General features: G+C 35.7%; 3 protein-coding genes across 3 annotated transcripts in view; 2 read left to right on the top strand and 1 right to left on the bottom strand.

Annotated features, from left to right (window-relative positions):
• Nucleotides 1–7,842, top strand: part of LOC138322745 (uncharacterized) — a 29,454-nt gene extending 21,612 nt beyond the window's left edge. Inside the window, exons 2-3 of the mRNA XM_069266827.1 lie at nt 947–1,162; nt 4,928–7,842. Coding sequence (XP_069122928.1) covers nt 947–1,162; nt 4,928–5,586 — 875 coding nt within the window. The 3' untranslated portion in view covers nt 5,587–7,842. The remainder of the gene's footprint in view (nt 1–946; nt 1,163–4,927) is intronic.
• Nucleotides 7,843–10,243: 2,401 nt separating this feature from the next.
• LOC138322744 (uncharacterized) overlaps nt 10,244–27,538 on the bottom strand; it is a 23,431-nt gene continuing 6,136 nt past the window's right edge. Inside the window, exons 2-5 of the mRNA XM_069266826.1 lie at nt 20,160–20,322; nt 19,308–19,434; nt 12,821–12,973; nt 10,244–11,299 (exon numbers count right to left, since the gene is read on the bottom strand). Coding sequence (XP_069122927.1) covers nt 10,950–11,299; nt 12,821–12,973; nt 19,308–19,434; nt 20,160–20,309 — 780 coding nt within the window. The 5' untranslated portion in view covers nt 20,310–20,322 and the 3' untranslated portion in view covers nt 10,244–10,949. The remainder of the gene's footprint in view (nt 11,300–12,820; nt 12,974–19,307; nt 19,435–20,159; nt 20,323–27,538) is intronic.
• The window catches only part of LOC138322743 (peroxisomal membrane protein PMP34-like), a 26,013-nt gene continuing 19,384 nt past the window's right edge, over nt 20,910–27,538 (top strand). Inside the window, 5 exon segments of the mRNA XM_069266825.1 lie at nt 20,910–21,049; nt 22,001–22,061; nt 26,533–26,599; nt 27,324–27,384; nt 27,387–27,479. Of these exon segments, the coding sequence (XP_069122926.1) occupies nt 20,948–21,049; nt 22,001–22,061; nt 26,533–26,599; nt 27,324–27,384; nt 27,387–27,479 (384 nt within the window). The 5' untranslated portion in view covers nt 20,910–20,947.

The raw sequence follows: 27,538 nt of genomic DNA, 5'->3' as shown, positions 1-27,538 counted from the left end.
GAAGAATGGTTTACTTGTGTAATGTTACAGCATTGTAAGTCTATCTTTAAAGTTCAGTAAAAATTCAGTAAAACACTTTGAAAAATGCTTTATGATAAAATCATGTCATTATCAAACTTACAGATTTCAAAGAGTTTCATATACATGAATTATATCTTATATGTGTTACAAATTACAAAGAATTTTTGTAAAATATTCAATCTGATTAGTGAAGGGATGTGCATGTACCAGTTCATGTATCTGTTTGTATTTTCTATATTCTAAGTAGGGGAGATAACTCCATAATTGCAGGATATTTTCAGCACAAGCCAGCACTTAAAGGCCCACTAACCTACCTTTCCGAAACTGGCTTTAATTTTTAAAATGGGAAATGTAAATACAAAAAGTGCTCTACTAGCTGTACCCATACCCGAGCCAAGGTGTCACGCACATTAAACAAATGCAATGTATGTAACCACTGTGAGGAATTGATGAAATTATTTTTAGACAAGAACATGCATCTAATAAGGTTAACACACTAATGTAAGAGCGATTTTAGTAGTTGTAGATAAAAAATTCTGAATACTACACGACACTAGGACTAGGGTTCGGTATACATGACATCTGAGCACTACATATGTGTAATGGCGCACAGTAAGCAAGTTTGAAATTTGACATACATTTCACTACAGTAGGCATTTCTGGCATATCACAGTAAAAGCTACTAATCTTATTTCTATTAGAACTGGTTTGTTTCCAACATACATGTATGTGAAAATTTTAATGTACTCTTACAGTGTTCACAGACTGAATTGTCCCTTTAAGGTGGTGCTATATACTAGAATTGTGAATTTTGTCAGCTTTATATCATCATAATAATCAGGCAGGTAAGTGATACAGATCCATTAGGCCTCTTGTCTGTATGTAGGTATACATTAACAGACTGATTTCATTTTATTTCTTGCAGAGAAAGAAGCACATGATTTATGCTTATCAAAAGTTTGCAAATCCATAGATGGAAACTTGTCATCTTCAGAGACAGAGATTGCCTATGCTTTAGCTGTTCATTTATTTGCACCACTGAATGGTGGATCCTGTGTCCTAGATAACCACTCAAAGTCTTGGCCAAAGTGTTGTCCTGGTGGCTGTAAAGGAGTTGTACAGAAAGGACCTACAGGTCTTGGTAAGCATACTGACAGCAGCGTAGTATATATTTTTTGGACTCGCTGACAAAAAGAAGAAATACAGTTTAATACTTGTGTTTTTTTACCTGTAAATGCTATAGAATGATGGTGGCCAACCATAAAAGAAATGTTATTAATTTTATTTCAATGTAACAAACAGAGCACACGATTAATTAATTTTAAATCACTGTTTCTGCTTGAGGTTGAACCTGGGACCTCTGGCTCATGCTTGCACCATGGAAGGGCTACCAACTTCCATTCAAGGTCACAGGGGTCAAATAGGGGAAAGCATTTAACAATTTCTTCTCAATAACCAAAAGGCCCAGGGTTTAATGAAAGGCTAATGATTAGTTCAAAGGATTGACCTTGCCTTACTTTCAAGGTCACAAAGGTCAAATATGTAAAAATCTTCCAACAACTTCTCAGCAATATTGGGTTTGCAGCATGTGGGATGAAGAGCTTTCAGGTGAATAACCTTGACCTACTTTTCAGGTCACATTGTTCAAATATATGATAATCATTCACTTCTTAGTATACAATGTCTTTAAGTTGAAGAAAAGGAGAGTATTTCATCCCATTTGATCTTTTGTATATCATTTTATTAGATTTATTTTTTGTGTCGCCTGCAACGCAAGGGCGACACTTATGTATCACTATGTCGGTATCGGTGTCCGGGAAACGGTTTCCGTGCGGTAACTTAATTATTTATTGTCCGATTTCAACCTAATTTGGTATATGGTATATTGCTTTATATCAATGAGATCTCGGATGAGTTTGATAATGGTCAAAGTACGTCAATATATGCAATAGTTACGGGACTTTAAAATTGTCTAAACAGATAAATCCATGGTTTCCGCTCGATAACTTTTGTATTTATTTTCCGATCTCAACCAAATTTGGTGTATTGCTTTATATCAATGTGATCATAGATGAGTTTGATACTGGTCAAAATCTATCAATATTTGCAAGAGATACGGGATTTGATAACTTCAACTAATTATTAACAATATTTTAAACTGTAAATAACTATTTTTTGTGATGCTGTGCAGGCAATATATCCACTTGCGTGGAATTCTTGTACTACTGTAGATGTCTTCTGTGTTGTATTAATAGTCAGATGGCGATTATGAATATTATTATGACGAAGGTTGCTTTGTTAAAGTTTGTAGTTTTGTGTTGAATGTTGTAGTTGTTGAAGGAAGGGAATTCATCTTCATGTAGTTTATTAGTGTTTCTCCATATGTATATTTGCGTACTGTGTTTGCCTTAATTAGCACCCTTTCCTGCCGTAATTAGCACCCTTTCGCTTTTCTGGACAAAAATTTGTATAAATGCCCCAATTCCATGGAATTAACAATGTTTTAGAACATGTGATGCCTCTACCATCAGCATCGTATCCCTTATTCCATGAACTTGTGAATCTTTTACATGTAAATCATGAAATAATGTGTCTTAAATGATAAAACTTATATGCATGTTTATTGTAACAGATCAATATACTACGAGGACAGAAAGATTTAAAATATGGCTGACATGTTTTTGGATAATTAATAAGCACCCCTTTGTTACAATTATTAAAGTGCCCTGGGTGCTAATTAGGGTGAATATGGTACATACAATTATGTACAATATATAGGTAAGACACAATGGCTGTGTAACATGTTGGTCATAAGGGTGTTTGGCCTAGTGGCCAGAAAAGGGCCCAAAATACATGTGTATGGACACCTCACCTCAATCTGTCTGTCTGTGTGTCTCTGTTTGAATACTCGGGAAGATGTGAATGACATAATCCAACAAGTCACAAATAGTGTGGTCTAATGACCGAATGCTTAAAGATGCTCCAACGCCGACCGAGCATAAATGATATTCATCATTTGAACAATAATTGGTGTTTAATCGTGTATATGTATGTCTAGTTAACTCAAAAAATAATATAAAATAATTTATTTTGCCTTTGGTGCATGCATAATCAGGACTTCATTCCATATAGGATATAATGCGGAGGAATTTTTTCAGGATGCAATTAATAATTTTTCATATTTTTAACTTGAAGTAAAATAAGAAGCTCAAACTTTTCAAAGGTGGTAATGGTGTAAAGTAAGTAACTTTTGTAACTGAAGAAAAATACTTAATCGTCTGCTTCTATTTTTGATAGTGAAAAAATACCATTCGCCAGCGGTGGAGCATCTTTAAGGCAATTATATAATTCATGTCTTATTATAACTAGACAGAGCTCAGTAATGGTCAAGACTTGGATGTCAGTTATACCACCATAAACTTCACTTCTGCTTTGTTAGTTTATATAGTAATTGTGGCAAGCGAATGTAAATATCTTTCAAGCATATCAGTGGTTTTGTAAAGCATTGTGCATGTGGTAAACTGGTATATGTTCAATTGACAGTGAATTTACGACAAAATAGCAACCAAAATATAGGTGCCACTTTAAGCCCTGCTCTACACTAGTAAAAGACATGGGTTTTCTCCCATACCTGACAGGGTTATCCCACCATTGCTGGGGAAAAGATAACTCTGTCTTTTAGCACTAGACAGTGATGTCATCAATCAATACGTGGATTTTGATAGTTAAAGTTAGTTACCGCTATTTCTCAGGAAGTACTGAAGGGATCTTTCTCAAATTTCTGGCTTCAATCTTGGATTTTGATAGTAGGAATTTGTTACCGCTATTTCTCAGAAAGTAATAAAAGGATCTCTCTCAAATTTCATATGTACATGTAGGTTCCACTAGGACCTAAGTTGTGCATATTGCATTTTGTGACTGATAGGTGAACAAGATGGCAGACTGGTCGTCATCTTGAATTTTGATAGTTACCGCTATTTCTCATAAATTACTGAAGGGGTCTCTCTGAAATTCGGTGCGTAGGTTTCCCTTGGGACCTAGTTGTACATAGTACCTTTTGGACCTACTGGCTGCCATCTTGGATTTCATCGTTGAAGTTGTTACCGCTGTTTCTCAGAAAGTACTGAAGCGATCTGTCTCAAATTTTATATGTAATATGATTGAAAAAGTTTGAAAACCAGGGTAAAGATCCCTCTTTCCATTGTCAGACATAGATCATTCTTTGGTGGGCGCCAAAATCCCTCTGGGATCTCTTGTTACCATTTCTCATAAAAGTATGGGAGAAAAAGAATCTTACGTGGGCCAGTCAGGTGGACAGGAATATCTCAACCCTTGTGAAAGATTTTGACCATCAACCCTCAGCAAGCCTCGAGTTGATAAGCCAAAATCTTTCACTCAGGTTGAGATATCCTTGTCCACTTGACAGACCCATGTAAGATTCTATTAATTTTTCCTTATGAAAAACATATTCAGATGTATGGGAGGAATTACTCTTCTCCCATACTTGACAGGGTTATTCCGCGGTTGCTATGGAAAACTTAACACTGTCTTTTACCGGGGTAGGGAAAAGACAGCCCACACACACTAGACAGTGACGTCATCAATACATGCGGCGACCATTTTTACGCACAGCGACGTTCTTCACCATTTCTCGTTAAAGTATGGGAGAAAAAAAATCAAACATGGACCTGTCAGGTGGACAGGGATATCTCAACCCTCGTGAAAGATTTTGACCATCAACCCTCGGCAAGCCTCGGGGTGCCCAGCCAAAATCTTTCACTTGGGTTGAGATATCCCTGTCCACCTGACAGACCAATGTAAGATTCTATTAATCTTTCAGTGTATACAGATTCCAGTTTGATCTTGATTTGAATAAAGTAATTATATAGAATTATTACCATTTCAGGTGCTGTTCAAATTTGGCATGGTTTTGCTGATATTGTGATTAGTCAGAAGATTCCCCTTCAGATTTGGAAGAATGTACCGGAAGGCTTTACAGATGCGCAAAATGAAGACACTGAAGTAGATTCGGATAGTGGAACTGAAGATGCATCACTACCACTCCACTCGATGTATTCATGGAATGATGAAGTAAATAAGAGTGATTTTGCAATGAAGCAACCACTTTGCCAATTAATAGCACAAACAATTACAAACAGTTTTGCACAGGTCAATGAGAACAAACAGCTCTCACAATTTCTCATCCCATCTTTTGGCTGTTTCAATAATCAGATTGTGATTTTTGGATATGACAGTGAAAACGATGTTCTTGTAAAAAAGATTGACCCTATTGTACTTTGGACAGAGTCAGATAATGTCTGGCATCTTTCAATTTCTGCTATTGTTCAAATTTGGATGTACATATATTTTCCACTTTTGATGCTGCCATCCTTAGCAAAAAGATACGACAACAATATTCAATCAAATTTTCACAAATGCCACACAATCAACTTTTTCCGCAAGTATTCAAAATGCCACACAAATGGGTTTTTACGTTATGGAGGTTCCGAACTTCTACGTGCACAGTTTATGATTCCAACTAAAAAAATGAAAACTGATAGGTAATAAACTTTGCATTGCTCCTGTAATATTCAGTTTGTTCAGTGAATGCCATGTGAGGACTTGGACAAGGATTGTAAATCCCTCAAACATTGATACCCAGTGTCAGTACTTTCAATCCAAGGAACTTTAGTCTAAACCATTTGAGAGGTGAGGACAAATACCATAGAAATCCGTGAATTTATCTGTCCCAATTTATTCTGAATGGCTGGACCAGTTCAGTGTGACCAATTCACGTACAGCGCGATACCACCAACGTTCACTTGAATTACAATCCGATGGACTGATCAAATTATATCAATTGTCTCCCTAAGTTATTTTACGGATGACCAAATCCAGCCACTCTATCAATGTGATAGCAAGCGGGACTCATCTAAGGTAGATTTATTGAGACATTATAATAAATACGAACATTTAAGGTCATCAACACAAATACAGTGTACTATCTTTGTCTCTACTATGCAATGTTCCTTTGAAGTGTGTGAAATATCCAAATTTGACCAAATGATGCATGTCTGTGATACGAAGATCAACTGATTGAATGTCTGCTTTTATTAACATATCAAGCGGTGTTTTTCAAACAAAACACAGCCCCGACTTTGAATTACCAATTAATGGGCTGATATGTTGTTACCTCAATTGTCTCCCTAAGTACGGTTACTTGTCGGAAGATCGACTCCCGTAACAATATTAATATCATAGCAATCAGTACTAATCTAAGATAGATTTATTTAAGATATTATCATATGATGCATATCTGTGTGGCGAAGATCAATGCACAAGCATCAACTGAAGCAGAGATATTAATCGTATATCTAAATAGACTAATGAATATCTGCTTCAATTAACATACATGTATCAAACAGTGTTCCTTCAAAGGAACACCCCCCCTCCGACTTTCGCGGTTAATTACCATCCAATGGACTGATATGGAATTACTGAAATTGTCACACTAAGAACGTTTATTTACAATGCAGCCAGACTATCACTGTCATAGCAACGAGTACTCGACTAATTTAGTTTGAGTTATACAGCATAATAAATACAAACATGTACGGTAATCAACAGAATCAGTGTGACCCCAGATTTGTAATAATGATTAAATTGACTCGCCAATGTTCCGCTTAGTGTAACTCATATCCAAGTGTGACCAAATTATGTAAATCTGTGTTACGAAAGTCAGCGACTTAACAAGCATCAAATGTATACGCGTGTCAGCTTTAATGAACATACCAAACTGTGTTGCTTAATATCAAACATACCCTCCGACTTTTGCTTTAATCCAATGGACTGATACTTAAATTATCTCCCTAAGTCTTGCCAGACTTTCAATACTATAGCAACCAGTACTCAGCTTATTTAGTTGAGTTATGCAGCATAATAAATATAAATAGTTAAGGTAATCAAAAGAACCAGTATAACCTCAGATTTGTTGCCCTAAAAGTTATATTTACACGCCAATCTCACCAATGTTCCCCAAGTGTGGGAAATGTCCAAGTGGGTTAAAACGATGCATATAATTATGTGTTACGAAGTCGGCGCACAAGCATCAATTGATTGAATATCTGCTTTTATTAACATGTCAAACAGTGTTGCTTCAAACCAAATATAACACCATCTTTTAGTTGGAGTACCGTCTGATGGACTAATATCTTATTACCAAAGTTTCTCCATTAGTATATACGGTTTTACATTTGTATATCGGAAGGTCAACTCCCGCCATGTTATCAATATTAAAGCAATCAGAACGAATCTCGAGTAGTTTGATGTATAAAGCAAAGTAAAGACAAACAGTTAAAATGTATAGTAAAGCAACCAGTTAAAGTTATATTTATTTCGTGCGAATTTCACTGTAATGATCTGTCGCTTAAACATTTGATAATTGAACACGGACATGTAACTTGATCATTTATATAGCTGCCCAAAAGCAGTTCGGAATGATTCGGCATCTTTCGAGCCAATTTTTCTCTGTACACGGTAAAAAGAATTTTTACTTTTGTTATTAAAAATGGTAAAATTAAAGTTTAAACCTCAGATAGACGGAGAAAAATGTGTATTACACTTAAATAGTTTTCACTAGGACAAAAAGAGCAAAAGATAGAGGTCATGCAGCTTTAAGATAATTAGCATAATCTATTTTACTTGAGCTCTGCTATTCTGATTATGAAATTTAATCACCATTTTTCGCCAAGTGTGAGAAATATCCATATTGGACTAAAGGATACATATCTGTGGTTCGAAGGCCTTCGATCAAGAATCAACCCCGTACTATCTGCTTCAATGAACTTATCAAACACCGGGACAACGAGTACTCCGACTAATTTAGTTTGAGTTATACAGCATAATAAATACAAACATGTACGGTAATCAACAGAATCAGTGTGACCCCAGATTTGTAATAATGATTAAATTGACTCGCCAATGTTCCGCTTAGTGTAACTCATATCCAAGTGTGACCAAATTATGTAAATCTGTGTTACGAAAGTCAGCGACTTAACAAGCATCAAATGTATACGCGTGTCAGCTTTAATGAACATACCAAACTGTGTTGCTTAATATCAAACATACCCTCCGACTTTTGCTTTAATCCAATGGACTGATACTTAAATTATCTCCCTAAGTCTTGCCAGACTTTCAATACTATAGCAACCAGTACTCAGCTTATTTAGTTGAGTTATGCAGCATAATAAATATAAATAGTTAAGGTAATCAAAAGAACCAGTATAACCTCAGATTTGTTGCCCTAAAAGTTATATTTACACGCCAATCTCACCAATGTTCCCCAAGTGTGGGAAATGTCCAAGTGGGTTAAAACGATGCATATAATTATGTGTTACGAAGTCGGCGCACAAGCATCAATTGATTGAATATCTGCTTTTATTAACATGTCAAACAGTGTTGCTTCAAACCAAATATAACACCATCTTTTAGTTGGAGTACCGTCTGATGGACTAATATCTTATTACCAAAGTTTCTCCATTAGTATATACGGTTTTACATTTGTATATCGGAAGGTCAACTCCCGCCATGTTATCAATATTAAAGCAATCAGAACGAATCTCGAGTAGTTTGATGTATAAAGCAAAGTAAAGACAAACAGTTAAAATGTATAGTAAAGCAACCAGTTAAAGTTATATTTATTTCGTGCGAATTTCACTGTAATGATCTGTCGCTTAAACATTTGATAATTGAACACGGACATGTAACTTGATCATTTATATAGCTGCCCAAAAGCAGTTCGGAATGATTCGGCATCTTTCGAGCCAATTTTTCTCTGTACACGGTAAAAAGAATTTTTACTTTTGTTATTAAAAATGGTAAAATTAAAGTTTAAACCTCAGATAGACGGAGAAAAATGTGTATTACACTTAAATAGTTTTCACTAGGACAAAAAGAGCAAAAGATAGAGGTCATGCAGCTTTAAGATAATTAGCATAATCTATTTTACTTGAGCTCTGCTATTCTGATTATGAAATTTAATCACCATTTTTCGCCAAGTGTGAGAAATATCCATATTGGACTAAAGGATACATATCTGTGGTTCGAAGGCCTTCGATCAAGAATCAACCCCGTACTATCTGCTTCAATGAACTTATCAAACACCGGGACCTGGCTCGAATTTGTTTAACCAACAGTATACATATACATATAATAACCCTACTATAATATATTATGTATACTGTCGGTTAAAACATTCGTGCCAGGTCCCGGTGATATCAAACAGTGTTGGATGACCATCAATTTCTTGAGTTTTTCCATTACACTAGTTTGTCTATACAACACAATGGACATTACCATAATATTAGTCTGAAATATGAAAAATTCATCTGAATTAAACTTGTTTTTTATGAAACAATACCATTTAAATAGTTAAGGAAGTAAAATGATAAAGCAGTTGATGAAACTCAGAATAACAAAACTGAGCAATTTCATTATCTGTCCTCACTTGGTTATAAATCACACTTAGGGAGAACACTGACGACTGTGCTTAATCAAAATCAAAGCTTCGGCATGAATGTTGTCAAGAACATGCGCTTTCTCGAGTATCAAGTTTCTTTTTAAAAATCATTTAGGCGTTCAAAACTAGCATGGATTTAATTGATTCGCCTCATTTTCCCCATTATACTCCATTGTCATACTAAGGTAGATTCCTAGATTTATATAAATGTCCTACTAAGGTAAAATCTTAGATTTATATAAATGCCACGCTAAAGTAGACTCTTTGATTGATATAAATGTCACGCTAAGGTAAACTCTTAGACTCTCCAAAACGATGATTATCTCTCTTGGTTCGATAGCAGTACTGAGTACTACAGTGAAGACGAGACTTTGGATAGGCTGACAAAGTTGTTATTTGAATGATAAATGCTCTTCAGTTTGAAACAAAATGGTACGCAAATTTGCTTGTATATATACATTTTCATTTCCCTATTTTGAAAACTAAATTTAGTTTAAGGTTCCCTAAATAATGATATCTTTATAAATGTTAAAACAATGTATAGTACTAATTAGGCCTCTGCTCATGATTCATTTTACCTGTTATAAATAAGGAAAAACGAAATAATTAACAAATTGATATGTGTATGCAACGACTTCTTATTTCAAAATGTAAAACGCATCGGCATTGTTGATAAACATTATAAACTCATGTGTGCGAATGAAATACAAAAGTACAGATTCTTTAATATTCAATGCATGGTTATGCACCAGTCAATACATATGAACATAGAAATATCAACGTTATGCTTTAATATTGTTCGAATCAATAATGTCACATCACAGATCACTTGTTTGTTTCTTATGATTAGTACGGCGGACAACTGTCAGGTCATCCGTAATATCAGTTGAAATACCCATGTACCAGTGAAGTGAGACGGGACTATGTAGGGTCCGAATATAATGAACCACATCCATTTCGTGACTGACCATGACCACTTTTGGACGTGTGCATTGTTGGACTCACTGTGGTCAATTGTTTAGATAAACCTGTGCGGGTATAAACTAATCCCGAGAAAGTAACACTTTAGGGAGTGTCATGTATGTGAGAGAAATACCCAAACACCGTACGGTTCGCGAATGGAAACGTGTTCAAATCTATCACACGTCCTCCTTGTACCTCACGTTCGTGCTGTAACTGGCCCACAAACACCGTATGGTTCTCGAAAGGAAACATAGTCCAGGGTGACCAGGCATGGTGGTGTTATATCCTGTAAGTCTACTTTCAAATCTATCACACGTCCTTTTTGGACCTTACGCTCGTGCTGTAATTGGTTCACAGATCCACTAATCACCCAGCATAGTTTCCAAATGTGTCTTCCGTAATTAACACCGTATCGCCATCCAATTTGTCTTTAGAAAGAAAACAAAAATCAACCAAATGACTCCGTGGTAGAAGATTCTGGAAGCGTCCTGCACGGTTGAAAGTCTTGCAGAATCACAGTGTAGCCGTTCAAGTTCGAGTGTATACAGTTGCCGTTAGGTTGGTGTCCATCTCCCAGGACGTCCTCGTCGTCAACAACCACGGGCACGTCTTTTGACTGCTGGACACACACAAGGATGATACAGACCAGAGAGGTTAAGTACGACATTAGTCCGCCTACACCGATAATGGCTATCGAGTACGGCGTCCACACCTCGAAGTGAAACTCGTTATCCACGTACAGCTCCATCTGTCCGTTTATAGCCGCCATTTTCAGTATGAGGACAGTAACCAGATTAGCTGCAAGAAAATTAAATATGTAAATGTTTTGTTTAATGAAAAAAAACATATGTTCTGTCTGCAGACATGAAAGTTCTGATTATACTTACTATCATTGACTCCACGTACCTTTTTTAAAGAGAAGAAAACAACAGGTAATGGTAAATGTCAAGGATGTGTGCTTCGATAGATATCTGTAACTAATGTTTTCGATAGTTTATGATATTTTCAACGCAAATTCTATTGTTTGTATCTTTTAAAGTAAATACAGCATACTTTCTGAGAAGAAAATGTTAAAATTGTACCTTGAAAGTAGTAATTTTGTTGACGCTGTGACGTCATGAGGCTTTATTGCATAGGTAGCCATGCAATGTAGCTTCAGGCGACATTGGTGTACATATGTATTGCCCTAGACCAGCAAGTATTACACGTGTAGGTATTAGAGAAATACTAATACATGTATGCACTGTATGACGTGTGAATAATGGTATACTGTTCACACAAGTAATTTGGATTTTAACATACAGTAAAACGTTCCCTAAGATGATATTGTATTGTCTACATATGGCGTTATCCAGGTCATGAACATATAATCCGCGAGCACATATATAATGCATCAATCAGACTCATTTACAAATTTCTCAATTGATTTTCGTAAAAAATATCAACAGAGGATTTCTGACACCACGAGGAGGATTCAATTTCTACACTACTTAAGTAAATCTTCAAATATCTTCATTATATGTTTAAAATGTTATCACAGGGGGAAATGCTATTATTTCATAGAAAGGTGAATGTTTCAAGTCTGCTGGTTGGATATATTAATATAGCATTAGTTTAAAAAGTTTAATGTGTGCAGTGGCCGCGGTAGTCGAAAACTTCTAATTTTACCTAGACAATGATAAACATATCAACATGGAAAATCATTTGGTTTTGTGGTCTTCATGCTAGTAATGAAAACTACATCGGTAAATCTTAATCTTGGCCATTCCTTAAAATGCAGTCTCCTTTAAAATGGTTTTGTTTTTTTCTGTTTCCAATCGAATTGTGCCCTAGGCTTCTAACTCTATGGTGTTGAATGATATTTCGTATACCAATGCAAGGTAACATTTTTCATTGAAAAAACACGTATTTCAGTAGACACACGAATATTTGAGACAGTAACGCATTAAAAAACAAGATTGTTCAATTCAGAGATCGTATTCCTTAAATTGAAGCGTACGGTCAATTTGAAATATTCATACCGTTTCCCCATCGGAAAACATCTAGTGAATGACGCCTTGGCGGCAGAAGAGCTGGATCTAGGGCTATTTACCTGAGACTGGGTGGACGAAATATATATATATATATATAGATTACCTGAGAACTACCAGGAGACAAAATTACAGAAAAGGGCAATATATATACATGTCCTAGAAACTAATTGGGGACACTGAGCTGGCTACCTGAAACTACAATTGTATGGGACACTAGAGCGGGACTTACCGGAGACAAGGTGGCTACCTGAAACTACATTGTATGGGACACTAGAGCGGGACTTACCGGAGACAAGGTGGCAAGACCTTCTTTGCCGCCCCTCTTTGGCCTTTGAAGGTTTTAGTTGAAAGGTTTTCAGAAGAATGAGTCCAACTAGTCCACAGAACAACGTAATGATTGCTTCTATCTGTATCTCAATGTTCCAGCTCATGCCCCTCGCTACAAAATACAAAATGGTAGGATGAAAAAGGGTCACCAGTTTCTTGTTGACAGCATTTCATGTTTTTAAATGAGACTAGACACATTGGTATTTGATTATTTGAGGTCATAAACATCATACATGTATAACCCTCCATAAAGGTTCATAATTGAGTGTTAATGTTTTACAGTTATATGTGCCATACCCCGGGCGAAAATTTTGACATGTTATTTTGTCTTCATTAATCTATTGTAAAACCATCAGGTTTGATGAATTAAGCCGTGACAAGCACAGCTACCTCACTTTGGGACATTCGGAGGACAAGGTGGCTACCTGAAACTAATTGTATCACTGGAAAAATGTGGCTACCATGAAACTTAATAGTATGGGGACACTAGAGCGGGACTTACCGGAGACAAGGTGCGCTACGGAGATATGTAAATGGCATAAGCGGGATTACCTAAACTACATTGTTTGGCCTTATGGAGCGGGAAACAAGTATGGTCTCATTTCTACATTGTGGGACACTAGACTGTAATGTAAAGGTAAGGTGGCGCTTTGCAACTACAATTGTAATAATATAATGGGACTTTTTTGGCAAGTACTGTCTGAAAACTAATTTTGGGACACTAGTTCTTACCGGAGACTAAGGTGGCATTTTTGTGAAACTTAAAACCTATGCATTATACCGGAGCATCGTAACCTCATACTTTCGATATTTTTGGTGGCGAATAAAATTGTATTACACTAGTTCATTACCGTGAAGGTGAGTATGAAAATTATGACTTACATAGATGTTTGTGGACGATGTTTGACGATACTTACATAGATGTTTGTGGACTATAACTTACATAGTGTTGACGACAATAACTTACATAGATGTTTGTGGACCATAGATGTTTGTTGGACTTGTTGACGATAACTTACATAGATGTTTGTTTGTGGACCATGTTGACGATAACTTACATAGATGTTTGTGGACCATGTTTGACGATAACTTATGATTGTTTGTGGACTATGTTGACGATAACTTACATAGATGTTTGTGGACCATGTTGACGATAACTTACATAGATGTTTGTGGACCATGTTGACGATAACTTACATAGATGTTTGTGGACCATGTTGACGATAACTTACATAGATGTTGTGTGGACCATGTTGACGATAACTTACATAGATGTTTGTGGACCATGTTGACGATAACTTACATAGATGTTTGTGGACCATGTTGACGATAACTTACATAGATGTTTGTGGACCATGTTGACGATAACTTACATAGATGTTTGTGGACCATGTTGACGATAACTTACATAGATGTTTGTGGACCATGTTGACGATAACTTACATAGATGTTTGTGGACCATGTTGACGATAACTTACATAGATGTTTGTGGACCATTTGACGATAACTTACATAGATGTTTGTGGACCATGTTGACGATAACTTACATAGATGTTTGTGGACCATGTTGACGATAACTTACATAGATGTTTGTGGACCATGTTGACGATAACTTACATAGATGTTTGTGGACCATGTTGACGATAACTTACATAGATGTTTGTGGACCATGTTGACGATAACTTACATAGATGTTTGTGGACCATGTTGACGATAACTTAGATGTTTGTGGACATGTTGACGATAACTTACATAGATGTTTGTGGACCATGTTGACGATAACTTACATAGATGTTTGTGGACCATGTTGACGATAACTTACATAGATGTTTGTGGACCATGTTGACGATAACTTACATAGATGTTTGTGGACCATGTTGACGATAACTTACATAGATGTTTGTGGACCATGTTGACGATAACTTACATAGATGTTTGTGGACCATGTTGACGATAACTTACATAGATGTTTGTGGACCATGTTGACGATAACTTACATAGATGTTTGTGGACCATGTTGACGATAACTTACATAGATGTTTGTGGACCATGTTGACGATAACTTACATAGATGTTTGTGGACCATGTTGACGATAACTTACATAGATGTTTGTGGACCATGTTGACGATAACTTACATAGATGTTTGTGGACCATGTTGACGATAACTTACATAGATGTTTGTGGACCATGTTGACGATAACTTACATAGATGTTTGTGGACCATGTTGACGATAACTTACATAGATGTTTGTGGACCATGTTGACGATAACTTACATAGATGTTTGTGGACTATGTTGACGATAACTTACATAGATGTTTGTGGACCATGTTGACGATAACTTACATAGATGTTTGTGGACCATGTTGACGATAACTTACATAGATGTTTGTGGACAATGTTGACGATAACTTACATAGATGTTTGTGGACCATGTTGACGATAACTTACATAGATGTTTGTGGACCATGTTGACGATAACTTACATAGATGTTTGTGGACCATGTTGACGATAACTTACATAGATGTTTTTAGTGGACCATGTTGACGATAACTTACATAGATGTTTGTGGACCATGTTGACGATAACTTACATAGATGTTTGTGGACCATGTTGACGATAACTTACATAGATGTTTGTGGACGTTGACGATAACTTACATAGATGTTTGTGGACCATGTTGACATAGATGTTTGTGGACCATGTTGACGATAACTTAGATGTTTGTGGACCATGTTGACGATAACTTACATAGATGTTTGTGGACCATGTTGACGATAACTTACATAGATGTTTGTGGACCATGTTGACGATAACTTACATAGATGTTTGTGGACATGTTGACGATAACTTACATAGATGTTTGTGGACCATGTTGACGATAACTTACATAGATGTTTGTGGACCATGTTGACGATAACTTACATAGATGTTTGTGGACCATGTTGACGATAACTTACATAGATGTTTGTGGACCATGTTGACGATAACTTACATAGATGTTTGTGGACCATGTTGACGATAACTTACATAGATGTTTGTGGACCATGTTGACGATAACTTACATAGATGTTTGTGGACCATGTTGACGATAACTTACATAGATGTTTGTGGACCATGTTGACGATAACTTACATAGATGTTTGTGGACCATGTTGACGATAACTTACATAGATGTTTGTGGACCATGTTGACGATAACTTACATAGATGTTTGTGGACCATGTTGACGATAACTTACATAGATGTTTGTGGACCATGTTGACGATAACTTACATAGATGTTTGTGGACCATGTTGACGATAACTTACAAAGATGTTTGTGGACCATGTTGACGATAACTTACATAGATGTTTGTGGACCATGTTGACGATAACTTACATAGATGTTTGTGGACCATGTTGACGATAACTTACATAGATGTTTGTGGACCATGTTGACGATAACTTACATAGATGTTTGTGGACCATGTTGACGATAACTTACATAGATGTTTGTGGACCATGTTGACGATAACTTACATAGATGTTTGTGGACCATGTTGACGATAACTTACATAGATGTTTGTGGACCATGTTGACGATAACTTACATAGATGTTTGTGGACCATGTTGACGATAACTTACATAGATGTTTGTGGACCATGTTGACGATAACTTACATAGATGTTTGTGGACTATGTTGACGATAACTTACATAGATGTTTGTGGACCATGTTGACGATAACTTACATAGATGTTTGTGGACCATGTTGACGATAACTTACATAGATGTTTGTGGACCATGTTGACGATAACTTACATAGATGTTTGTGGACCATGTTGACGATAACTTACATAGATGTTTGTGGACCATGTTGACGATAACTTACAAGATGTTTGTGGACCATGTTGACGATAACTTACATAGATGTTTGTGGACCATGTTGACGATAACTTACATAGATGTTTGTGGACCATGTTGACGATAACTTACATAGATGTTTGTGGACCATGTTGACGATAACTTACATAGATGTTTGTGGACCATGTTGACGATAACTTACATAGATGTTTGTGGACCATGTTGACGATAACTTACATAGATGTTTGTGGACCATGTTGACGATAACTTACATAGATGTTTGTGGACCATGTTGACGATAACTTACATAGATGTTTGTGGACCATGTTGACGATAACTTACATAGATGTTTGTGGACCATGTTGACGATAACTTACATAGTTGTTTGTGGACCATGTTGACGATAACTTACATAGATGTTTGTGGACCATGTTGACGATAACTTACATAGATGTTTGTGGACCATGTTGACGATAACTTACATAGATGTTTGTGGACCATGTTGACGATAACTTACATAGATGTTTGTGGACCATGTTGACGATAACTTACATAGATGTTTGTGGACCATGTTGACGATAACTTACATAGATGTTTGTGGACCATGTTGACGATAACTTACATAGATGTTTGTGGACCATGTTGACGATAACTTACATAGATGTTTGTGGACCATGTTGACGATAACTTACATAGATGTTTGTGGACCATGTTGACGATAACTTACATAGATGTTTGTGGACCATGTTGACGATAACTTACATAGATGTTTGTGGACCATGTTGACGATAACTTACATAGATGTTTGTGGACCATGTTGACGATAACTTACATAGATGTTTGTGGACCATGTTGACGATAACTTACATAGATGTTTGTGGACTATGTTGACGATAACTTTGATGTTTGTGGACCATGTTGACGATAACTTACATAGATGTTTGTGGACCATGTTGACGATAACTTACATAGATGTTTGTGGACCATGTTGACGATAACTTACATAGATGTTTGTGGACCATGTTGACGATAACTTACATAGATGTTTGTGGACCATGTTGACGATAACTTACATAGATGTTTGTGGACCATGTTGACGATAACTTACATAGATGTTTGTGGACCATGTTGACGATAACTTACATAGATGTTTGTGGACCATGTTGACGATAACTTACATAGATGTTTGTGGACCATGTTGACGATAACTTACATAGATGTTTGTGGACAATGTTGACGATAACTTACATAGATGTTTGTGGACCATGTTGACGATAACTTACATAGATGTTTGTGGACCATGTTGACGATAACTTACATAGATGTTTGTGGACAATGTTGACGATAACTTACATAGATGTTTGTGGACCATGTTGACGATAACTTACATAGATGTTTGTGGACCATGTTGACGATAACTTACATAGATGTTTGTGGACCATGTTGACGATAACTTACATAGATGTTTGTGGACCATGTTGACGATAACTTACATAGATGTTTGTGGACCATGTTGACGATAACTTACATAGATGTTTGTGGACCATGTTGACGATAACTTACATAGATGTTTGTGGACCATGTTGACGATAACTTACATAGATGTTTGTGGACCATGTTGACGATAACTTACATAGATGTTTGTGGACCATGTTGACGATAACTTACATAGATGTTTGTGGACCATGTTGACGATAACTTACATAGATGTTTGTGGACCATGTTGACGATAACTTACAAGGATGTTTGTGGACCATGTTGACGATAACTTACATAGATGTTTGTGGACCATGTTGACGATAACTTACATAGATGTTTGTGGACCATGTTGACGATAACTTACATAGATGTTTGTGGACCATGTTGACGATAACTTACATAGATGTTTGTGGACCATGTTGACGATAACTTACATAGATGTTTGTGGACCATGTTGACGATAACTATTACATAGATGTGTTTGTGGACCATGTTGACGATAACTTACATAGATGTTTGTGGACCATGTTGACGATAACTTACATAGATGTTTGTGGACCATGTTGACGATAACTTACAAGGATGTTTGTGGACCATGTTGACGATAACTTACATAGATGTTTGTGGACCATGTTGACGATAACTTACATAGATGTTTGTGGACCATGTTGACGATAACTTACAGATGTTTGTGGAATGTGACTTACATAGATGTTTGTGGACCATGTTGACGATAACTTACATAGATGTTTGTGGACCATGTTGACGATAACTTACATAGATATTTGTGGACCATGTTGACGATAACTTAGATGTTTGTGGACCATGTTGACGATAACTTACATAGATGTTTGTGGACAATGTTGACCATAACTTACATAGATGTTTGTGGACAATGTTGACGATAACTTACGTAGATGTTTGTGGACAATGTTGACGATAATTTACATAGATGTTTGTGGACCATCTTGACGATAACTTACATAGATATTTGTGGACCATGTTGACGATAACTTACATAGATGTTTGTGGACCATGTTGACGATAACTTACATAGATGTTTGTGGACCATGTTGACGATAACTTACATAGATGTTTGTGGACCATGTTGACGATAACTTACAAAGGTGTTTGTGGACCATGTTCTGTTCCGACTTGTCAATGCCTTCCTGTATACTGGTCACCATGCATATCCGGCTGGTACAAGCTCTGGCGAAAAATGCACTCACGTAAACAATAATCTCTTGACTCTAGAAAAAAACAATAGCATTAGGTTCAAAATGATTTAAAGAAATCCATTACATGCTCTAACAAATAATTCGCTCAAATAAATACATCCTTTGATTCTAGAAAATTAGATATCTTAATACAAGATTTAAAGAAAGCTTTTACAAAGCACATGCTTTGTTAAATAACTCGCTCAAATAAAGTCACCCCGTGATTTATTTAAAAAAACCGATATGATTAAAAATAATTTGAAGAAATCTATCGCACTGGCTCTGGTAAAACACGTTCAAATAAACAATCAATTCTCGATACTAGGATATTTAAATATTTACGCGATTTGTTGTCGAAAATACAATTAACAAGGGATTCGGACATTTTACACATATTCAAATATGCGTATATCTAAAGCTTGCTTTTACTTACGACCAAAAGTTACATAGGTTTCGAACGACTGACACAGTGGCGTACATTTTATGTATGTACATGTACATGTATGTTCAAGCAAAGGGAATGTTAACGTTTATCAAGATTACTTTTATAAGATTGTGCACGAAGTAGTGACACGAGTGTTTTAATTAACGCTCCAATTACCGATAATATCTGAACTATGTTTCCAAATTGATCCATGTAAAATGTGAAATGAAAAAGAGACAAGTGATACGTTATTCTATTACCTATTTATGTAAATAAAACACATCTTGAGATAGACCTATATCTAGTTAATTAATCGTTTCATTGATATCTTTACCTGGTGATTAACGTTCCATAACTCGGTGTCCTTTGGTGTTACCCTGACGACGAGCCACCCTGGGGTGATGAACCCTATTGTTAGGAGTGACAGAGAAAGAGCAGCACATCCACAGGCCACGTGGATCACCAGGCGCATGTTGTAGGCCATCGTGACGTCAGACCTGTAGAAATGAAAACGCATTATGAGTACACATAGCCCCTTTTGGTCCATTTTTGTTATAAAACAGCATATACGAAGGGGAGATTGAATGAAGAGGATATCTGGGGCCTATTGGTTCTGTAAACTAAGACCACGTGTTCTGAAAGATCAAGCGTCTCTCGAGCAAAAATTAGATTCTCCTATGCATTTTAAATTCATGAAGTGCCGATGCTATATTGCAAACGTTTCAAATAGTTATATAACTTTATAGTGTATATCATTGAGATGAATAATTATAAAAACTGTATGTTGAAATATACGAATGTGCAAATTATATCATTCGATCCCTTCTCAATGGGTTCTACATAAAAATGATGAACATTTACCCTATCGCCAAGCACAAATTTATACATGTATGTAAGAACAAATACTTTAATTGAAATAAAACAATAATTCTGTATCACAGAAAGTGGGACTTTATCTATCCAGCATCCTCATTGTTAGCCCCACCACATAACACTTTGTAAACGTCGACTGAGGTGTGTACGACTGAAATCATCAGGTTCAAAATAAGTCTGCGTCAAACATACGCTTGCACTTGACTTTCTCACATGTCGCTCGGATCGGTCCGTTGTTGATATTTAACTATGCATTCCAAAGTTGACACCGGTACAGACGGCATGGGGACATCGCTGCTGCGACATGTGTTTTCCTACGGTAATTTAGTCCACGCCGTATCAGGCGCTGCGGTAAGCTATCCTGTATACTTGGTCACGTTTGCCTTTTGGCCACTGACACTGTGACTGTTTACAAAAGCCAAAAGGGCACCTTATAAACACCCCCAATGTATTATATCCTTTACCGTAAGCATGTGCATGTGTAGTATCATATTCATTTGGTATGTATTGTATGGTTTAATAAAAACACGTACAGACGAATTCAATAGTATTGCATTTAAACGTGTACCATAATTTGAACTGATATAATAGGCCTACACAAATACATGTATATTGTACTGTTGTACTTCCTGGTCGTCGGATAAAGTCCATACATTTTATATGACAACACTTATTTTGTATTGGTACAGAGATGGGGACAATATTGGTCTCTACTTATTTAGGTATTGATACAGAGATGGGGACAATATTGGTCTTTACTTATTTAGGTATTGATACAGAGATGGGGACGATATTGGTCTCTACTTATTCAGGTATTGGTACAGAGATGGGGGCAATATTGGTCTCAACTAATTTAGGTATTGGTAGAGATGGGGACAATATTGGTCTCTACTTATTTAGGTATTGGTACAGAGATATCGATGGGGACAATATTGGTCTCTACTTATTCAGATACTGCTTTAAACTGGGGACAATGTACATATCGGGCATCAAAGTAATCTAGGGATGTCATAGCCTCTAAGCTTGCCATTTAACCACAGGTGCTCGTTTCTAATATAAGTATAAGTATAATACTGGGTCAAGGACCCAGTATTATACTTATGTTTATATTAGAAACGAACACCTGTGATTTAACCTTATCAAAAAATCCTTCTCCATTAGTGTTAATATTGCTATCGAAATACCCGTGAATGTAGACTTTTTACCCCTTTAACATACATAATGATGTCAATGACTATGTGTAAATATTCTAACACTTGTTTTGTATTCCAAAGTTAACTTGATTGTATTGTTGATTTACAGGGTAGTGTCGTGGCTATGGTGGTTTTCTACCCGCTAGACACAGCCAGAACAAGACTACAGAGTAAGTTTTGATAAGATTCTGTAAATGGGTCATTTGCTGAAATACATTTTCCTTGTAATATATATACAATAAAATATAGTGGCTATTGATATAATAAGTATGGTACTGATAAATAAGAATAGAAAAAAAGGTAGGTTTTTTTTTGTTATCTTTTAATACAGCGTACATGTACATGTATAATGTATGACTTAGTATTACTGTCGAGATTTCTTTTAGTTTGAAATATTAATCACAGAAGGTGATATTGAAAGCCCTAGATTGAGATTTAGAAAACTTGAGATATATAAAAGTGGACGGCCGTATGACTTGTACGATGTCCACATTTCTTGTCAATTTGTTGACATTGAACATGATTCTCTGGCTGATTGATGTGACACCCCATTCCAGATCGGGCCGCATCATATATGTCTGATGTGACAGTGACACCCCTTTCCAGATCGGGCCGCATCATGTACATGTATGTCAACAATATTTTCTACCCTTTGATTAATTACTGCATATTAATGTAAAGAGTTTTCAGAGCTTCAATACAGATTTCGGCGTTCTGATTGTTTACCACGTTGTCTTTTAAAAGTAGTAAATACAATAAAGGAACACATACGTTCGAGAACAATGGAGCCAAAAAAGTCAATAATGGCGTTGTGGACATATCATCAGTAAACGATTACGTGAAATACATATTTTTGGAATGACTGAGTTTGTTTTCAACTAGGATGGGGAAATATAATCCTAGCAATTCTTCATTAATCTTCATTGAATATAAAGTTGGCAGATTGATAACAATTTTATTTAATCTACATTGCATTTCTTTTTGTATATATATAGTACTGAAGATTGGTCTTAAGAAATGAACTTCAAAGACCCAAGATGTACAGGTAGAAACTGCAAAAAATGTGATTTCTATTCAGATCTAAATATTTTAAAAATTAATTGGGACATGAAAATGAAAATGTGAATTTTCACCGTTTGACATTTGACCTCTAAATTACCACAGCCCAGAAAAATCGGATATTCTGAATAGCAGACAATATGCAGCTGACCCTAATGTATCTTCATGCAAAACATTTTGCGTATTACTAAGTGTTTCAATCTACGATTTTTTTTCGTGGGTCCTTTTCAATGGTTTTTGTGAAAACAATGGGTCCCACAGTGTTATAGATACCCTTTCCCAGAAATTTCATGGGTCCTTTTAAAATTCTGTGAGTCCAGGACTCGGGGTATGCGCACGTTGAAGATTTATCACTAATTTACTGAGTTGCCGTAAAACTGCCCAAAGTGATACCCCTCCTTTCATTTTCCTTTGAGCTGCGAGGTTGAATGTATCTAGAAATGTCTGGTTTATCTAGTTTACTTCACACAGAAATAACCGCTTTCATATAGCATGTATAAACGCTGTGAGGCATGTGTAAAGCTAGTTTATCTAGATTAAGATCTTGGGTACATTTTAGACTTTTACCTTACGGTAGTGTGAAAGTAATGTAGAACTCATTTAATTGATTTTGTCCATTAATGTCCGGTTATTTATGCCTCGTTAGTCATATGTATTAGTTACAAATACACAGCCGTCTGTCTGTGTATATTGTCGATATTATAGCATTAAATAGTATTTGCACAGGAAATGAAGACAAGAGTAGACATTGTGTTATCAATTTTTGTTGTTAATAACAGACGTTGTTATATAACAAGTGAAGTATAACATGTACTTGCTGAGGTAGTATATTGTACGGTGGCTGATTTGTGCCATTTCGTCTTTTCGTCTTTTCGCCCCGAAAAGACGAGAATTAAGAAACCTTAAAGATGCTCCACCGCCGACAGAACATAAATGATTTGAACAATAATTGGTGTTTAATCGTGTATATATATGCCTAATTAACACAAAAAATAATATGAAATAATTTATTTCGCCTTCGGTGCATGCGCAATCAGTACTTCATTCCATATAGGATATAGTGTCACGGAATTTTTTCGGGATGCAATTAATTATTTTTCATATTTTTAACTTTTAAAAATTAAAATTGTAAAATTAGAAGCTCAAACTTTTCAATGGAGGTAATGGTGTAAAGTATGTAACTTTTGTAACTGAAGAAAAATTCTAAATCGTCTGCTCCTGTTTTTTATAGTGAAAAAATACCATTTGTCAGCGGTGGAGCATCTTTAAATTTCGTCTTTTCGTCTTTTCGCCCCGAAAAGACGAAATTTAACAAACCTTAATTTTCGTCTTATTTTCTTTTCGTCTTTTCGGGGCGTCTTTTCGCCCCGAAAAGACGAAATTTAACAAACCTTGATTTTTGTCTTTCCGCCCCGAAAAGACGAAAATTAACAAACCTTAATTTTCGTCTTTTCGTCTTTTCGCCCCGAAAAGACGAAAATTAACAATCGTCTTTTCGCCCCGAAAAGACGAAATTTAACAAACCTTAATTTTAATCTTTTTGTCTTCCGGTCCGGTGTTGAAGTCATTTTGAAATCTTTTTATCTTAATATTGACTTAATTGTTCAATATGGAAGTATCAAAGTAGTTTATGATAACAATCGATTTATTAAATTGATAGTATTACAAGTATCTTCATCAATAACTAAGATTAGAAGTTTTAAAACATAATTCAACATGTATGTTTACAGCAGTTACGTAGATTTCTCACACGAGACATATGCCACGTGCCACTAACAGATTCATCATTCGGCAAATCTTTTAGCTTGATTGATACATTTTGTTTTAAATTCATTAATATCTATTCTTTGTGTCTAATCGCCCTATTTAGCAATTACGCGTATCAAAACATTGCCGTGTATATGATTAACATAGTACTTACAGGAGTTGCCTCCCCTACACAACTTGAAAAAAAGTTGTCGGCGGGTAATATTTTGAACCACGGATCAACTTATTAACAAAATATTTTTATGAAAGACAACTCGTGAAGACTTTGAGTTTAAAGGAAGGACTTGTACCAAGAAATTGCTCAAATACAGTTAATTATAACATTTAATCAGTAGGTACAATGTACTGTATATTATTTGAAAAGACATTTTGACTACATACATGACATAGTCTTCATCATAATTGTACATTAGAAATTACATTATAATCTCCGTCGTACATGAAAGATGACAAAGTATATCTGTAATTTGTAATTTTTCGGAGCGAAAAGACGAAAATTAAGGTTTGTTAATTTTCGTCTTTTTGGGGCGAAAAGACGAAAATTAAGTTTTGTTAATTTTCGTCTATTCGGGGCGAAAAGACGAAATTTAGGGTTTGTTAATTTTCGTCTTTTCGTGGCGAAAAGACGAAAAGACGAGATTTTTGAAGGCGAAAAGACGAAAATTAAAGGCGGTAATTAGCGTGCTTCATTTTCGTCTTTTCGTGTTTGACTTTTCGTCTTTTCGCCGCGAAAAGGCGAAATTTAAATTTGTTAATTTTCGTCTTTTCAGGGCCAAAAGACTAAAAGACGAGAATTGAGATATTTGAATTTCGTCTTTTCGGGGCGAAAAGACGAAATGGCATAAATCAGCCACCGTAGTATTAAATCAGCCACCGTGGTATTGTGGTAGTGTATTGTTGTATGACAGATGTCTAGTGAGGTCTCAATATCACCATGGAAGCTCCCTTCGAATTTGATCAAACAGCTGTTGAGATTTCAAAAAGAAGAATTATTTATCTTTGTAGCAAAGGCCGTACTAGCTATTTAAAAAGGTTTTTAAGAAATGGCAGGGTATTGTGGTAGTGTATCGTGGTAGTGTATCGTGGTAGTGTATTATGGTAGTGTATCGTGGTAGTGTATTATCGTGGTAGTTAGTGTATTGTGGTAGTGTATGTATCGTGGTAGTGTATTGTGGTAGTGTATTGTGGTAGTGTATCGTGGTAGTGTATTGTGGTAGTGTATTGCTGTATAACAGATGTCTAGTGAGGTCTCAATATCACCATGGAAGCCCCCTTCGAATTTGATCAAACAGCTGTTGAGATTTCAAAAAGAAGAATTGTATATCTTTGTAGCAAAGTGCCATATGAGAAATGTGTTAAAATTGCATTGTATGAATGTACTAGCTGTTTAAAAAAGTTTTTAAGAAATGACAGATTTGGTGGTCGTTGTAAAATGTGTGTATCGTAAATTGTGGGCATACTTTCCCGTTTTAATGGGAAAAATCAAATGAATACATTTTGTGTTACAAAAATGGTGTAAGTTTTGTAATTCAAACACAAATACTGAAGTTATGTTACTAATGTTGAAAAATAGAAAATGAAAAAAATAATGAATGTCGTAATGTCATAAAATAAACACACTAATACCCTACATCTCTGTCAGTTTTTAAAGAGCATATCCTTTTCGTTTTGTTTATTGTGCAAACATTGAAATATATCGGATAATCTGCTTGATATCCCCCTTTGTTTAAAATCACGAATAATGCCAAATTGGTATATAAATATACATTTTAATAGATTATTATACTTGAACTCTTTTATTTTCACCCGATGAAGTTGATGACCAGCGGAAAGCCAAACACTCCCCTGTTGTGATGGCCGATATAGCCAGAGAGGAAGGCATGTAAGTATGATTTAGTACATTTATCAAGATAAAACTGATATTGGTAACAATACGTCTGAGATATGGGTTTTCTTGTGGTTTTCTTTGCTGTATAGCAATTCGCTCTGCTGAATGCAAGACAACAAAGAAGTTGCCTGAGAGTAAGGATTTCTCTGTCACATTTTAACACAATTTTATTTCGCATAGGATCGGCCATTAATGTAAAACGAACTATATAGAAATAGTAAATAACGATAGACACTATCTAGAATTAGACCTGCAATTCCGCTTCACTACGATGTTTTGCGATACGTTCCACATTATATTAGATAGGCTACAAATTGGATTGGAGCTTTTTAACATCGTAGAACATCATAGTAGAGCGGATATAATCTAAAGTATTTGAGAGTATCACAGACCATTAGAGCGTATCGAAAAAACATCGTTTCAAGTTTAATTTTAATTAGATTGACAAAAAACAAAAGTAACATTTCAATATGATAGCGTTACCTATTGTTATGTTTATATATTTTTTAATAATTTATTTGATGTTACAATAGCAAGACGAACTTTGTCCTTAAATGTCATAAAAGTTCGTCTTGCTATTGTAACATCAAATAAATTATTAAAAAATATATAAACATATAGGTTCATGATTAAGATACCGAATCAGAGCACCAATGCGTTCAATAATATTGTCAATTTCGGACCGGAGACACGTCACACGGTATGTTTGTATTGACAGATTGTCCCTGTACAGAGGCTTGATGCCGGTACTCACATCGCTCTGTTGCTCAAACTTTGTCTCTACTTCTACACATACAACGGGCTAAAGGCGATATTTCTGGGTCATACGGGTAAACCTGATGCTCTCAAGGATCTCACCTTTGCATTCATGGCAAGGTATGTACATGTATATCGCTTTAGAATTTCAAAAAGCTGTTAAATTCAGTAGATTGA

The sequence above is a fragment of the Argopecten irradians genome, chromosome 5 (assembly GCF_041381155.1).
Source record: "Argopecten irradians isolate NY chromosome 5, Ai_NY, whole genome shotgun sequence".
Classification (NCBI taxonomy): Eukaryota; Metazoa; Mollusca; class Bivalvia; order Pectinida; family Pectinidae; genus Argopecten; species Argopecten irradians.
Note: the sequence above shows the minus strand (reverse complement) of the source record. Positions and strands in the feature narration are given on the sequence as shown.